This window comes from Lynx canadensis, chromosome C1 (genome assembly GCF_007474595.2).
Source record: "Lynx canadensis isolate LIC74 chromosome C1, mLynCan4.pri.v2, whole genome shotgun sequence".
NCBI lineage: Eukaryota > Metazoa > Chordata > Mammalia > Carnivora > Felidae > Lynx > Lynx canadensis.
Window position 1 is genome coordinate 154575227 of NC_044310.1, and position 15908 is coordinate 154591134.

The window sequence follows — 15908 nt, forward strand, 5'->3', positions numbered from 1 at the left end:
GTCCAAGGTTACCTGATATTAAAGTGGAGGAAGAGGGGTAAGAAATACAAATGGGGGGCGCCTGGGTGGCGCAGTCGGTTAAACGTCCGACTTCAGCCAGGTCACGATCTCGCGGTCCGTGAGTTCGAGCCCCGCGTCGGGCTCTGGGCTGATGGCTCAGAGCCTGGAGCCTGTTTCCGATTCTGTGTCTCCCTCTCTCTCTGCCCCTCCCCCGTTCATGCTCCGTCTCTCTCTGTCCCAAAAATAAATAAACGTTTAAAAAAAAAAAAAAAAAGAAATACAAATGGACCAGTAATTTAGGGCTGCCTTATTACCAAAATAATGCTATGATTTTAGACTTTCCCCTGGAGAGCCATCCTAAATTGTATGCCAAGCAGCAGTTTTTGATTTACAGAAGTGCTATGAAGGTGTCAAATGGCAGGAGCCTAGAGACTGGAGGATGAGTGCGGGGGCTGCACTGGTCTGGGTGAGAGGGGATAAAGGCGCTAATTCGAGCAGTAGGCTTAGCAGACGGCAGCCTGGATGTGACAGCTGGCTCTTTAGCAGACAGAACTGATGAACCCTGTTAAGAAGTTAGTGTGAGGGAAGGGACAACCCAAGATGATGTGGAGATTTTAAGAGTTAAGAGGTGTAATCCGTCAAGAGAACAGTAATTACCTCTATAGGAAGGACTGTCTACTAGTTAGGTTAACTCAAATTAGACAGTGCATTTCTGAAGTCAGCTAAAATACAGCATTAATTTAAGGTATAACATGTGTTACTTAGGATGACCTATAATTCATGCAGAGAGTAAGTATAGATACTCAGGTTTTAGAATGATTCTGATAGAACAGATCTGTGAATTGAGTCCTATTAGGAATAAAGAATGCAAGATTAAAAACCTAAAATATGACAGAGACCACAAAAATTTTAACATTTTGTATTTTTAAATGACTGGGTATTTTAGTCATGCATTGATCCATTCAACCAATAAATATTTATTTTGCACCATCTATGTGCTTGGTGATTTGTCTGATGCTGGGGACTAAGATGAATATGACGTGATCTCTGCAAACTTGAGGAGACTGTAGTCCCATGGAGAAGACAAATGTATGCAAAATATTTTCAGAAAGATACTAGAAGAGACGAGACAAAGAGATATGGGTGAAGTCATCTAGGATTTGGGTGACCAATTCATCCCACTTTGTTGAGACTTTCTTTTAGCATTGGAAGTACTGCATTCCAGGAGATCCTCTCGTCTCCGGCAAATCGAGGTAGATGGTCCCCCTACTCAGCATCATGTAAGGCATCTTAAAGCATAGGTGGTGGCAGTAAGGCACAGGCTTTTGTTTTTGGTAAAGGGTGAGTATATTTTGGATCATGTGTTGGGAAAGAGAAAAAGAGTAAGGAAGGCAATGTGCATTATAGGCAAAAGGAAAAAGAAACATGCAAAGATTTGGACATATGGATGTATGTGATTTGGTATTTCCAATGTACAAAGTCTGTACACTGAATTTACAAATAATTTATTTTATATTTGTTTATAAACAGACAGTCCAAAGCTGCCAGTCTACTAAGCCAATTTGACTATTATCTCTTTCAACAAAATGCTGATGCCAAGTTACCTGGCTGAGACCAAATTCACATGACAGATGAGGGCTTCTTCAAATCTTCTATGTGAGGGTACTAGCATCATCAATGGCTTAAAAATATTCCAAGGGCAGAGGTTTGTTTTTTTAAAGAAGCCAGGTTTGATTATTCACTCAGAGGGAAGTGCTACAATATGAGAACAGCTTGAGACAGAATGAAAATAGTATGTGTGTCCCTTAAACTGGCAGTTCATAGAAGGAGAAAAGGACAAGCAGAGTCTAGAACCCTGGACAGAAATGGCATGACAAAAATAACTTAGGCTTGAAGAAAGTTAGAGTAAGCTTTGGGCAACTGAGGTGGGAAGATGTACTCAGAGTGAGTAGAAGAGGTAAGATGTTAATATAATTAACTGCACTTTTTTATTTTTTTAATGTTTATTTATTATTTTTGAGAGAGAGAGAGAGTGGGATGGGAGGAAGAGAGAGACGAAGACAGAAAATCTGTAGGGGGCTCTGTACTGTTGCCAGAGAGCCTGATGTGGGGTTTGAACTCCCGAACTGTGAGAGAGATCATGACCTGAGCTTAACCGACTGAGCCACCCAGGCACCTGGATTAACTGCACTCTTTTAAATAACACCTGGGTAGAAGCTGGGACAGACTGGGGAAAGAAAGAAACAACAACAGAGCATGAGGCAATCCAAAGGTGGGAGAACATTTAAAAAGATAATAAAAATAGTAGAAATAAAATAAAATGTTGTTATCACTATAAAGACAGAAAGGACTTATTTTCTTTCAACCTTTACTCTAATGAGGGGTATTTTGTTTGTAAGTAGAAAGTGTTGTTCTCAAATTCAAACTTTTTAAAAGTAGAAGCATTAGTAACTACAATAGTAGAGTCTATAAGGTTTTTGAGTTGCCCTACTTGAAAGAGACAGCTGCCCAAACCAGGCAGTTCTGGTTGCCAGTGGTGGCATCCCGCCATGAAGGCATTAGGGTTTACAAGAACTGAGTGACACCTCTAGGAGTCCTCTGAGATTTCAAACTCTTTTTGGTAAAAACGTAAGTAACACACATTACTGTTTCCACCTTCCTTTCCTGTTTTCCTTTTCCTCCCCGCCTTCCCTCTCCCTTGTTCCCTTTGCTCCTCCCACTCTTTTTCTATCCAATATTTACTGAGCACCAAGTTGGCCAGATACTGTTCTAAATCCTGGAAACACAGCAACAAAGACAAAGTTCCTGGCCACTTGATGCTTACATTCTATTATTTAGGGTGATATAAAAAAAACCAAACACAAGATAGAAAGATAGAGAGCAGTAAGAGGTGTCATTGATACAGGATGGCTGCAGAAGGGTGCTCTCAGGATGTGGCCATGCTGGAGCCAAGTCCTGAAGGCGTGAAGTAGCCGCCACCAGAATATTCCAGGAAGAGGGAAGAGCAATTTTTTTTTTTCAACGTTTATTTATTTTTTTGGGGACAGAGAGAGACAGAGCATGAACGGGGGAGGGGCAGAGAGAGAGGGAGACACAGAATCAGAAACAGGCTCCAGGCTCTGAGCCATCAGCCCAGAGCCTGACGCGGGGCTCGAACTCATGGACCGCGAGATCGTGACCTGGCTGAAGTCGGACGCTTAACCGACTGCGCCACCCAGGCGCCCCAAGAAGAGCAATTTAAAAGTGTCAGGGCACTAAGCTGCAAGGACTGTTGCCTACCTAATGTCTACCATCACTTTCTTCCTTACTATCAGAATTCTGATTTTATCCTACATGGCACTGGGTTCAACTAAAAGATGACCTTTCCCACCATCTTTTACAGCCATGCAGGTGCTTCCAGAAGGGAAATTTTTTACAGAAAAAAAAAAAAGATGGCTCACTAGGGAGGTAATCCCTTTTAGCCACCTCCACCCCAACCTTCCCCATCTGGGCCCTGGAACGTTGATGCTAGAGCTGTAGTCATCCTGGACCATGAGGTGATACTCAGAGTGGAAGTCAGGCTGATGAGGGCAGGAGAAAAAGGCAGAGGACTCAGGTGTCCTGATGATACTGTGGGTCCTCCATGCCGCTCTCCGCATAACCGACTTCTACATTTCTTTTACATAAGAGGAAAATAAAGAGCCATAATCATTCAGGCCACTGGAACTTTGAGAGGGACAGTCTCTGCTACTTTCAGCTGAAAGTATTTCTCGACTGTCTGGAGGCAAGGAACAGAAACAGGGGTGAGTTTGAGAACAGAGCATTAACTATCTACGTGAGAGACGCTGATGCCTGAGACCAGGTGGCAGCAGCACAGGAAGTAAAAGGTGATGGGATTCCAGGTATGCCCTGAAGGTAGAGCACACGGATATATGCTGACAGACGGGATGTGGTAGAGAGAAAGATGAGCCGAAGGTAACTGTAAGGTTTGGGGCCTAAGTGGGTAAATGGTGATGCTATTTACTGAGGTGAGAAACGGAGGAGTAGATTTGGAGGGACAGAGGGAGAGATCCATTGTTCTACAGAAACATGTCAAGCTGGAGACCCCCCAGGACAGCAGAGTGGGAATGGGTCAGGACTGGAGGAACATGCTTGCAAGACACCAGCATACACGTAGGACATAAAGCCATGGGCCTGGATGAAGTCACCCAGTGGGCTGACTATATTAAAAAAAAAAAAAAAGTTTGAGAGCCCAGGTCTAGAACATTCTGATATTTACAGGTCATAAAGAGAAAAGAGATCTAACAAAGATGTAGACAACAAAAAAAGAAAAACCAGGGAAGCCCAGCGCCCCAGCAGGCAAGTGAAGAAAGTCCTTCACGAGGGAGGGAAGGAGCTGTGCTGAGCGTAAGGACAGGCCACGGAAGCAGACAGCTGAGACATGAACGCAGGCTCTGGCAGCTTGGAGGTGGCCGCCTGTCCTGCAGAAACAGCCTCCCTGGACTGCAGGAGCGGAGCAGATGATGTGGAGACAGCACAGATGGGAACCGTTTAGAGGAGATGTTCTATCCGGGAAAAGCGAAGAATGGAGCATTAATTGGCAGGAAGAGTAACTGGACAGTTAAGAATTGGTTTTTAGTTAATATATTTAGCAAGGGGCTATCACGCCATACTCGTGCGTGGACTTGGGAAAAAATGGTGGTGCAGGAGAGACAGATGTGCCTGAAGAAAGCCCTCCGGGAGGACAGGGGTGGCATCCCGGGCCCACAGGGAGACACTGCTGTGGGAAGGATGGCAGATCCGGGGAGGACAACGGCTGCGAGAAGGCAGACCTGATGAAAGGCGAATGGAGTTCTTCCAGTTGCTCGTATTTTCCTACTCAAGTGGGCGGCAACATTTTTAGTTGAGGACAAGGAAGGGGGATGAGGGGGCCAGAGGTTTGAGGGGGGGAGGAGAAGGTATAAAAAGCAGCTGGAATGAGTGAATTCATTAGAGAAATACAGCAGGATTGCCAGGCAGCATCTGAGGGCCCACTGGGGGGTCTGTGGTCATAATTTAAAGTGAGGCCAGTCAAAGGTGCTGCATTTTCCTTACAGCCATTTCTGCTACTCAAAGGCAGGTGTGGAATAGAGAGTTGGATTTGACTGAGGTTTTCATAACAGTCAAAAAGAAGAGAAAGGAAGTTGACTGCATTAGTAAAAACATAATTAATGGATATTTACCTGGTTTGCGTTCTAAAAGCTGCTGTAAATGAAACACTGCTTGTTCATAGTCCTGTTTCCTGAACATGAGATCTGCCATCATCTATAAAGGTAAAAGTTGGTTCTAAAATTATTGCCATATATTTTACAAAACATACCTTTCCTGTCAAGATTTAGGGCTATGAAAACACCTATGAAAAACATGAAGAGGGCAAAGTTTTACAAAAAGGAGCCATTTAAAATTCAAGTATATCGAGGAGCCTGGGTAGCTCAGTTGGTTGAGCATCTGACTTCGGCCCAGGTCACGATCTCACCGTTAGTGAGTTTGAGCCCCACGCTGGGCTCTGTGCTGACAGCTCAAAGCCTGGAGCCTGCTTTGATTCGGTGTCTCCCTCTCTCTGCCCCTCCCCCATTCACGTTCTTGTCTCTCTCTCTCTCTCTCTCTCTCTCAAATTAAATAAACATTAAAAAAATAAATAAAATAAAATTCGAGACTCAAGATATGAATTACACTAATTCATATCACTGTAACAGAAGATAATTAAGGATGTGAAACAGATCACTCTGTTCACAAAACTTTATTTTTAGCAGAAAATATGTTTCAAGTGGCTATTTTAAAAACAGAAATTTGAAGGGAATTGCACACTCTATGTGCCGTGACAGAAAAGATGCCTCCCTGGATTTGGCTAAAAGGACGAGAAGATTTAAAAAAACCCAAATACTCTTAAACCCTAAATATTCCAAAGCAATTTAAAATACACAAGATCTACTGAGCTTTTCTTATTGTGTTTTAAAAGGGATGCTTTTTATACTTCTTTTTTGTTATAATAATAATTTTCAGTGAACCTCACATACTATCATCTACCTAGCCGTTGGGAAATGAACTCGTATCTCAACCCGGGTAAAAATGAGAAAGCAAAGCACACCATCTTAGAACAATACATCAAGGCTTCTCTCTGTAACTACAAAAGTCCCATGGAAACTTTTTAATTAGTCCTGCATGTCTGGGTAAGTACTTAAAAGTCAGTCGTTAGCAAATGATAGCTTTGTCACATCAACTCTTCCTGATCATGTATCCTCTTCGGCATAAAGACAAATTAACTAGACCCCAAAGGGAAAGTAAAGGCCTGACCTAGGTTTGCCATTCTTATAAAACAAAAAGATTCTTGGTCTTTATTGGTAAAATATGCTAATAATGTTAAAAATACTGTTTCTTCCAAAAGTCAACATGAGCCAGGCCTCTCATCTAGTATTAGTTTTACGGGGTAAAATTTGAAACTTCCACATGGAATATAAAACACAACTGCCTTTCCAGCACTGAAGTCCTTTGTACTGACCATGGTGGCAGCTTCATTGTCCTGGTCACTCTGGAGAAGCAGCGCACAGTGCCGCAGGCAGGCATCAGGGTCGTCCTGTGCCAGGTACAATCGAGCCAGCTCCAACAGAATCTGTAGAGAAAAAGCGCAAGATTAGTCAGAAACTGTTTGGATTAAAAAGTGCATATGGAAAATGTCTGGACACAGATTACACTTCAGTTGACCAAAAGCGATTGCAATAAAAATGCCAAGCATGATCGGCAGGAAAACTATACACATACCCGCCTCTATTTTCTCTTATACTGGAAGAAAGGGGGAAAACAGGTAGTAACTCACTTGAAAGGTATACAGACACAAAGCACTGTGAAAAGAACACTGGTCTTAAATCAGAGAGAGATTAGATTCTAGTCCAGGCTTCTCCACGATGGGGCCAGGTCCCTGTTATCCCTCTAAACCTGTTTTCTCATTTGAAAAATAAAAAGCTTTTTAGCAGATAATTTCCAAACTATGCTTCAGATTTGAAAACATGATTCTAACTCCTTTAACCACCACTATACAAGGTACCTATTTGGCTATGCCTTAAGGGTTATTTTTGCCTTACATCTGAAAGAGTTGTATTCATTTTACAATGTTCAATTCAAAACCATAAATTTTGGGGCATCTGGGTGGCTCAGTTGGTTAAGCAGCTCAGGTCATGATCTCGCAGCTCAAGTGTTCGAGCCCTGCATCGGGCTCTGTGCTGACAGCTCAGAGCCTGGAGCCTGCTTCAGGTTCTGTGTCTCCCTCTCTCTGCCCCTTCCCAACTCACACTCTGTCTCTCTCTCTAAAAAAAATAAACATTGAAAAAAAAAATAAAACCTTAAATTCTAAAATATAGTTGTCTTTTCTCCTGCATCATGAAATAAATTCATCAGAGAAAGACAAATACTATATGATTTCACTCATGTGTGAAATTTAAGAAACAAAACAAATAAGCAAAGGGGGAAAAAAAAGAGAGATAGAGGCAAACCAAGAAACAGACTCTTCACTGTAGAAAACACACTGATGGTGACCAGAGGGGAGGTGGGTGGGGGTATGGATGGGGATGAAGGAGGGTACTTGTGATGAACACTAGGTGTTATATGGAATTGCTGAATCACTATATTGTACACCTGAAACTATTATTATGCTGTATGTTAACTAACTGGGATTTAAGTTAAAAAAAGAAAAAGAAAAAAAGAAGTATTTAGCCATATATTAATTTTTTTAAATTAATCATCTATCTAGATTTGAGAGAGTAACAGCATTTTAATTTACATAACCAGACACGTATAGAAGTTTTCTTTACCAGTATTATCCTTACAGGTATTCTCATGCTGTGCCACTTTAGGTAGGAGATTCAATCTAGTCACTTTTCTGCATATCCAGCACCAAATAGCAATTGAAATACAGAGGTGTTCAATAGCATTTTAGTAAACTGAACTGAATCATGAAGATCCAGATACCCGAGACTGAGAAATTGTTTTAGAGTGATTATTAAAACATAGATTAATATCAAAAAAACCAAAGAGCTTACTGATTTATTTTATGTCACTTCTTCCACGATAAGTTTTAGACTCTGACATTATTACATGAGGCATTTTGAAGAATTTCTAGAAACAATATTAATTTTTTAGCTTGTATTTTTATTACATTTATTTTTTTACAAACAAGCTGGTAAGAATTTTACATCTGGGGCAATTAGATGACATCTGGAATAAAAGGCGGTGAAAATTTTATAAAGGTTCTGACCTTATTATCTGTTTCACAATGAACAAGAGCCTCTCTATAAAACTTAATTGCTTTTTCATAGTCTCGCTGAGCAACAGAATGTTTGGCAATCCCTGCACAAATTTCAGCTGCTAAATGCTTCTGTGCAGAAGCTGCGTCTGGCTGTTCCATCTGAACACGTTTTAGTATCCGAGATTGTAATTCTCGAGCCTAGAAGAAAATAAGGATAAAAAGGAATTTAAAAAAGAAATGGAAAATAAGTTAAACAATTATCAATAACTCACACACGGCATACATTTACAGAAGATATATTTAAGCATTATTGGCCTTAAATCTAACAAAGCCTGATCCAAAGAAAATGTCTTAATTGAGGTCTTAAACATGTGCTTGTTTGCAAATGAGCCAGCATGCACATATCTTTCCAAACAAAGTATAATAAAATTACTGAGTCTTTTCCCACTGTTATAAGGATATGTACAGAAGGCTCACTAAGGAGGAAATGCAGGCATGAAACAAATATATGGAAAATAATCTAGATGCTGCAATTAAATATGTGGAAATATAAAATGTTTATTAAATTAATAAAGTAGTATCTAAAAATTATTAAATCAAATATTGGAAGGTTTCAGGCAGTAAGTACATCCATGTATCGGTGATGACAAACGAGTGAGTCCAAACATTCTTGGAGAGCATCCTAGCAAAACATGCTAACTTGATAAAACGAATCAAACTACTGAACTTAGTTGTTCCACTTTTGGGAAGGTATTATGGATGTTACTTAGAAGAAAAAAAGGAAACATGTTATCTGTTAAAAAGAAAAAAAAACAACCTCTGTTATTTGTTGTAAAAACAAAAAAAGAAACAACAAAAAATAAGAAATCTGAAAGCAACTCAAATGTCTAATGATGGGGAAATGACCAACGAACTGGTGGTGTATATTTATAAGGTCCAACACTATACACAGATACCCAGAAAGGAGGTAGGGGCCTCCGTCAAGGTAAGAATGTAGAGCAGGTTGTTAAACTAGAATATCAGTCTTATCACCTACCTACATGTTTGATTTGTGAAACATTGAGACCTTCCTTTTGTAAATGACAGAGAAGTCCTACGTTTTAGGCCTTCACAATAAAATTTAACTTTGAGCTATAGATAACCATCCACTAAGGCATTCATGCATTCATTTAACAAAGAGTAAAATGCCCACCATCTGCCACACATTATGCTACACACAGGGAGCCCTTCTGGGGACTCCTGTCAGAATGTTGGTTGACAACTGGTATTTGACGAAGATGGTCTAAAGCAGAGTATTTTTAGAACCGTAGGTCGTAACATTAATTTAAGGTGTCATAATAAGCATTCTTTTGGAAATAAAAGAGGAAAGATTAGAAAACATGGGTATATATAGCATGTGGTAAAGGTTAATATTGTTTCATGAAATTTTTATTTTGCTTATATGAATGTATGCTTAAGTGCAGAGGTATGTGTACATTTGTATATTTGATGTTTTTTATACATACATATATTGGTGTGCATAGTTTTGCACACATATTCACAAACTCACAGACAAAAAACTCTGAAACAACTGTCTAAATAGAGTGAATGTATCGTTCCATCTGGCAGTACCTTTTATATCTGTTGTGCCAGGTTATTATTAATTCTATCTTTTTTCTCTCTCGAAAGTATTTTGGCTAGAATGATAAATTCTTTGGTCACCCTAGGTCTAAACGGTACACAATTCATTCTCCAGATAACCTAAGTTTTATCTCTGCATCAATTAAATTGCTACAAAGTCAGATGAGTGGACCTCATTAGCTTAACCTCTAGAGAAACACTTTATTTATCTACTTATTTATTTAGGAGGGAGAGGGAGAGAGGGAATCTTAAGGTGGCTCCATTACATGGAGCCTGAGGTGAGGCTTGATCTCACAACCATGAGATCATGATTTGAGCTGAAATCAAAAGCAGGACGCTTAACCAACTGAGCCACCCAAGTGCCCTGCTTTGCATTTTCCTGAAGGCAAATAATCAGGGCAGATTTTTTGAGCAAAAGTTTTTGCATTTCCTATTAAAGTCATTTCATAAAAGAACAGTCAATGATTGTGAGTATATAATGATTAGAAAATATTTTCATACAGAATAAAATTTTCTTGAAGAATTGATACCATTTCCTATGTTTTTTCCTTGGGTTCCAGAAAGATTAAAGCTAAATTTAACTGTCTGTTAAAATAACTATATTAACTTTGATTGTCAATGCATTTACTTTCTCTCCTTATTTTATAATATTCTTGTAAATTCCATAAAACCCTTGGGTAGGATGACATATAAACATCTTATTTCATAGACTTCTTAATTTTCCTTTTATATTTCAATAGCCTTGTTGTATATGTATCTTACTGAAAGCCATATCAAAATAAAACCTATCAATAAAGTCAGAATGTCACATTATATTTTATATGAGGAAGATGGAGCTACATAGACATCAGGGAAAAAGCCACACGAATGTTAAGCGAAAAAAAGCAAAAATAAATATAATCTGTTCGTAGTAATTAAAGCTACACTAAGTTAAAAGTCACAAAATTGTTAGTGTTTTATGACATATCGGTTGTTTGTATTTAATTTATTTAGATTTTATTTTCACAGAAAAAATGGTTAAGATAATAAAAAGTGATTTTTTTCCCCTGTAATTGTTCCTGCAATTAAATAATTAAAATAATGTATGGTTTTCACGGGGCGCCTGGGTGGCTCAGTTGGTTAAATGTCTGACTTTGGCTCAGGTCATGATTTCACAATTCTTGAGTTTGAGCCCTATGTCGAGTTCTGTGCTGACAGCTCAGAGCCTGGAGCCTGTTTCAGATTCTGTGTCTCCCTCCCTTTCTACCCCTACCCTGCTTGTGCTCTGTCTCTCTCTCTCTCTCTCTCAAAAATAAATAAACATTTAAAAAAATTTTAAAAAATGTATGGTTTCCTTTCAATCATTCAACTCAAATTTCAAGCACCTGTCATGGTGGACAGATTTTTACGATGACTCCCATGATCCCCACCTCTTGATGTTCACTTCCTTGTATTAATCACCCCTCTTTGTGTGAGGTGTGGCCTATAACTTACTTGTAGCCAATAGAATATGGCAAATATGATGGAATGTCACCCCCATGATTACATTTCATAAGACTCTGTTAGTAGACTTATTCCATGCTGGCTTTGAAGAACTAAGTGACCCTATTAGCTGGCGTACCAGGCAAGGAGCTGATGAACCTCTAGGATCTGCAACAAGAAGCAAACAGGAACTTGGAGCCCTAAGTCTCACAGCCTTGAGGAAATGAATTCTGCTAACAACCCATTTAAGCTTAGAAGTAGATCCTCCACCTGACAAGTCTCCACATGAGAACCCAGCTCTGGCCACACCTTGACTGTCCTGACCTTTTAGAGGACCCAGCTAAACCATGCCCAGAATACACACCCACAGAAACTGTGAAAAAATAAATGTGTGTATTGTTTTCATTGACTACAATTTGTGGCGATTTGTTACAGCATAGTAAACTAATGAAGCAAGCATTTGCTAGGGTCACAAAACATGGAACTACACCTACACTCATGGAAATTTTAATTTTAGCGTGAAGACAGATAATAAAATAATTACGGCAAATTATGAGGGTCCTGTTTTATGGCTGGGAAATACCAGTTGCATTGGGATTACATAATAGGAGACCTGACCTAATCTTGGAGATCAAGTGAGACTTGAAGAATTACTGGTAGTACTCCCATGTGACTTTGAGAGAAGGAAAGGAGATGGGATGGATTACAGGCATTAGGAATGACAGGTGAAGGAAGAAGGTGCGGGATACTATTGTTTGACCAAAGAATTAGAAGGAAAAATGGCTAGAAATACAGAGATAATTTACATCAGGTAAGCTTGTTAAATAATTTGCTTTTTATTCTAGAGGGCAGTTTTTAACACAGGGTAGTTACTACTACATGTTTATAAGCAACAGGGTGACAACATCAGGTCTGCCCTTTAGAGCAATTACTCTGGTGTTGTGGAGAACTGGAATGAAACAAGATTGGAAGGGGATGGGGATTAGTTAAGAGGCTCCTGGAGTCTGGGCAAAAGATAATGCTGGACAGGGCTAAAAGGTAACAGAAAGATGACAAGATGAAAAAATGTGGAGTTATTTCAGAAATCTGAAATCTTTAGAAAGTACAATTAATAAGACGGGGTTTCCCTAAATGTAGCAGTTCTGCCATGGCCTACAATGTTTAGCAATTATGCAAAAATACTATGATGGGACTCCTAAAGTTCCATAAGGTGGAGATTAGGCTCAGTAATGGGTCCTGAATAAATGAACTTAAAATATCAAAAACTTTGATTATATTTATAAGTTTCTGTTTGAATTATAACTCAGGATTTATCTTTTTGGAGATCAGAAAGCATAGAATGTTAACAACTGGGAAGAAATTTAGGGCTCTTTAAATTTTATTAAAGATGAATAATCTCAGTGCTATAACATATAAACTTAAAATTATTTAAATTTGGCCCACTGGCATTGTCTAGCCATGTATACTGTTTCTCAGTATACTGAGTACACTGTTCTCAGTGTTGCTTGATTTATCTGCTCATACAACACAAGAACTCATATAACCAAGGCAGCTGTGACAATACTTATAAAAAAGTAAAATAAGCCAAATTCACTTCTAAAATATTTTAAAAGTCTAAATTTACCAAAATTACACTTTTCTTGTAGCTAATGATAGCTAACCTAGGGTTAGGTGAAATTCTCTTATGTGATAGAAAAATAGGGATAAAACCATACCAATTAAGGATAAGATATTAAGATTTTAAAGATTACATATTTTAATGAAATCATAAACTTAGATGGGTATCACAGAAATTTAATGAGTATCATAGAAATCTAATAGTCCAAGATCAATTCATTCATAACTAGAATAAAAAAAATTATTGGACATATTGGGCAAATTACTGAAATATAGGTTATTTTACACACACACACACACACACACACACACACACACCACTGTTAGCTAAAGCTCAAAATCAAAACATTTGATAAATTATTTGGAGAATGGAGAATTCTTCTGGGTACATGAAAATTGGGTCAAAAGGTGTCAAGCAGTGTGGGATTCTAGAAAGCATATAGGATTAGTAATGAAGTACTCTATATTCCACTTCAAGCTCAGCAAAGATGTAGTATAAATCAATTAACAAATCTGACTCAAATGACATATGTTGAACTAAGTGCTCAGTAATGCCAGAAACACATTATTTCAAATCCACACAGAACCTATACCAAAACTGATTATAATGTAGGACACAGAACAAGCTTTAACAAATATCAAAGGATTGAATCATTCAAAGTATGTCTTTGACCACGGTGGAATTTAACTAGAAATCAATATCCAAAAGATAATACTCAAATACAGAGAACTAGTGGTTGCCGGAAGGGAGGGAGTAGTGGAATGGGCAAAATAGGTGAAAGGGATTAAGAGGTATTAAAAAAAAAAAAAGGTAACAAGAAAATCAGAACTGTTTGGAAACTGAATACTACACTTCTAAATAACCCATGGTTAAAGAAGTAATCAAAGGGGAAATGAGGAATATTATGAACTGAATAATAATAAACTTGTGAGAGGTAGCTAAAGCAATGCTTTGAGAAAAATTTTCACCTTAAATTAGTAAGAACAGAACTAAGGCTAACTAATCCATTATCTAACAATAATTCATCAATAAGCTAGGCAAAGATCAGCAAACCAGATCCAAAGAAAGTAGAGGAAACTAATTAATGAGATAAAGGGAAAACATTTAATGAAGCCAGAAAAGGGGAAAATTGGTTCTCTGAAAATATTAATAAACTCCTCGTGTAACTGATCATTAATAGTAGAAGGAAAATAAAATCATCAGTATCGGGGCCATAAAAGAAGATATTTTTATAGCACTTGCAGACATTCAAAAAATAAGATACAATGAACAAATCTTAGTCAATAAATTTGACAATTAATGAAATGAACAAATTACTTAAAAACATAGCCATTCAATCTCACATAAGAAATCTAAAAATGATCAGTCTGAGGGGCACCTGGGGTGCCTCAGTCGGTTAAGTGTCTGACTCTTGATTTTGGCTCAGGTCATGATCTCACGGTTTGTGGGTTCGAGCGCCGTGTAAGACTCTGCACTGGCAGTCTCCCTCTCTGCCCTTTACCCATGTGCTCTCTCTTTTAAAATAAATAAACTTAAAAAAAATGATCAGTCTGAAACCCTCAGTGGAATCCTTTAATAAAAACTTGCCATCAACGAAGCCTTGAGGTAGAAATGGTTTTAATTTTGAATTACTCCAAATATTAAAGAAACAGCAACAGTCTTAGAGATCCAATCTCCCTTACGAACATAGATATACAAATTTTAGACAAAGTATTAGTGAGTATCTTTAAATCCCAGCAATATCTTTAAAAAAAAAATCACAACAAAGTGACATATATTTAAGGAATATAAGGGTGGTTTAACATTTGAAAACCAATTTAATACACCACGTTAACAAGAAAAAAAGGAAGATTCATGCGACCATCTTGATTCATGCAGAAAGTGCAGTAGATAAAACTTAAGTCATTTATAAAAAAAACTAATAGCAAACTAGAAGTTGAAAAATCATCAAAAACCATCAGCTGCCTAGGAATATATCTAAGGAAATGTGTATAAAACCTCTCCTCTGAAAACCCCCAAAATATTAAGGGAAACTAAGGAAGATATAAATAAACAAAAGTAGAAAAAACTGAATTCAAATCCTGCCTATGACCCTGGTCATGTGATTTTACACAAATTATTAAACCAAGCTTCCTCAGCTACAAAAGTGGATTAAAAATATTAACTTGCTGTAATTGTTACAACGATTATCAATAACACATTTAAACAGTACAATCATTGGCATTTGATCATTATTTCTATTTTGACTTATTTTCTGTGGTAGTTGGGCCAAAAAAACTGGTCTTTCTCCTACCTGTGATGTATTCCCTTCTCCCCTCCCCTCCGACACCCCACAAGCACTCACAAGTACATTTACCTGTTGTAATGAAGCTATGGCATCACCAGGTCTTTCCACTTCACTATAAACTTTTGCTAGGAGAACATGAGAACGTCCATCCTCCATGAGAGCGGACAGTTCATTTACTATGAGAGAAGGTATTGGGAACAAATAGTCATTTTTAAATAAACATTTGCATTTTTCTACAAGTTTTGAAACAGGTCTTTACAAAGAATGATTTTGAGAAATAGTGAATAAAGTTGAAAAACTTTCAGTCAGTTAACTGAGGGATGGCCAAATTAAACAAAGAAAAAAGATTTAGGATAAAAACTAGCTGGAAGAAAAGCTAAGGAACTGGATAACAACAAGGTTTTTCTTAGACTTATATTAAGAGATAACAATGTAACAATACATGTAAGAATTTCAATTTTCATTTTTAACTGTATAAATATTTATGCTGATTGAAATCATTAAAAAATGAGATAGAGTAGTTGCTACATGCAATTAGGAAGATAATGGCTGTTTTTAAAATAATAGACACTTGATAAGCAATGAAGTACAGTCACTAAGAGCACTGACTTTGATGGCAATCTGTCTGGTTTCAAATCTAGTCCTTATCACTTACTAGCTATTTA

At 38.0% G+C, this 15908-nt stretch overlaps 1 protein-coding gene across 2 annotated transcripts in view; it reads right to left on the reverse strand.

Moving 5' to 3' along the window:
* The window catches only part of TTC21B (tetratricopeptide repeat domain 21B), an 82942-nt gene that overhangs the window by 21709 nt on the left and 45325 nt on the right, over window positions 1-15908 (reverse strand). For both annotated transcript variants that reach the window (XM_030325033.2, XM_030325034.1), the window contains 4 exons: window positions 15313-15419; window positions 8267-8455; window positions 6518-6628; window positions 5202-5283 (listed from right to left, as the gene is read on the reverse strand). In XM_030325033.2, coding sequence (XP_030180893.1) covers window positions 5202-5283; window positions 6518-6628; window positions 8267-8455; window positions 15313-15419 — 489 coding nt within the window. The remainder of the gene's footprint in view (window positions 1-5201; window positions 5284-6517; window positions 6629-8266; window positions 8456-15312; window positions 15420-15908) is intronic.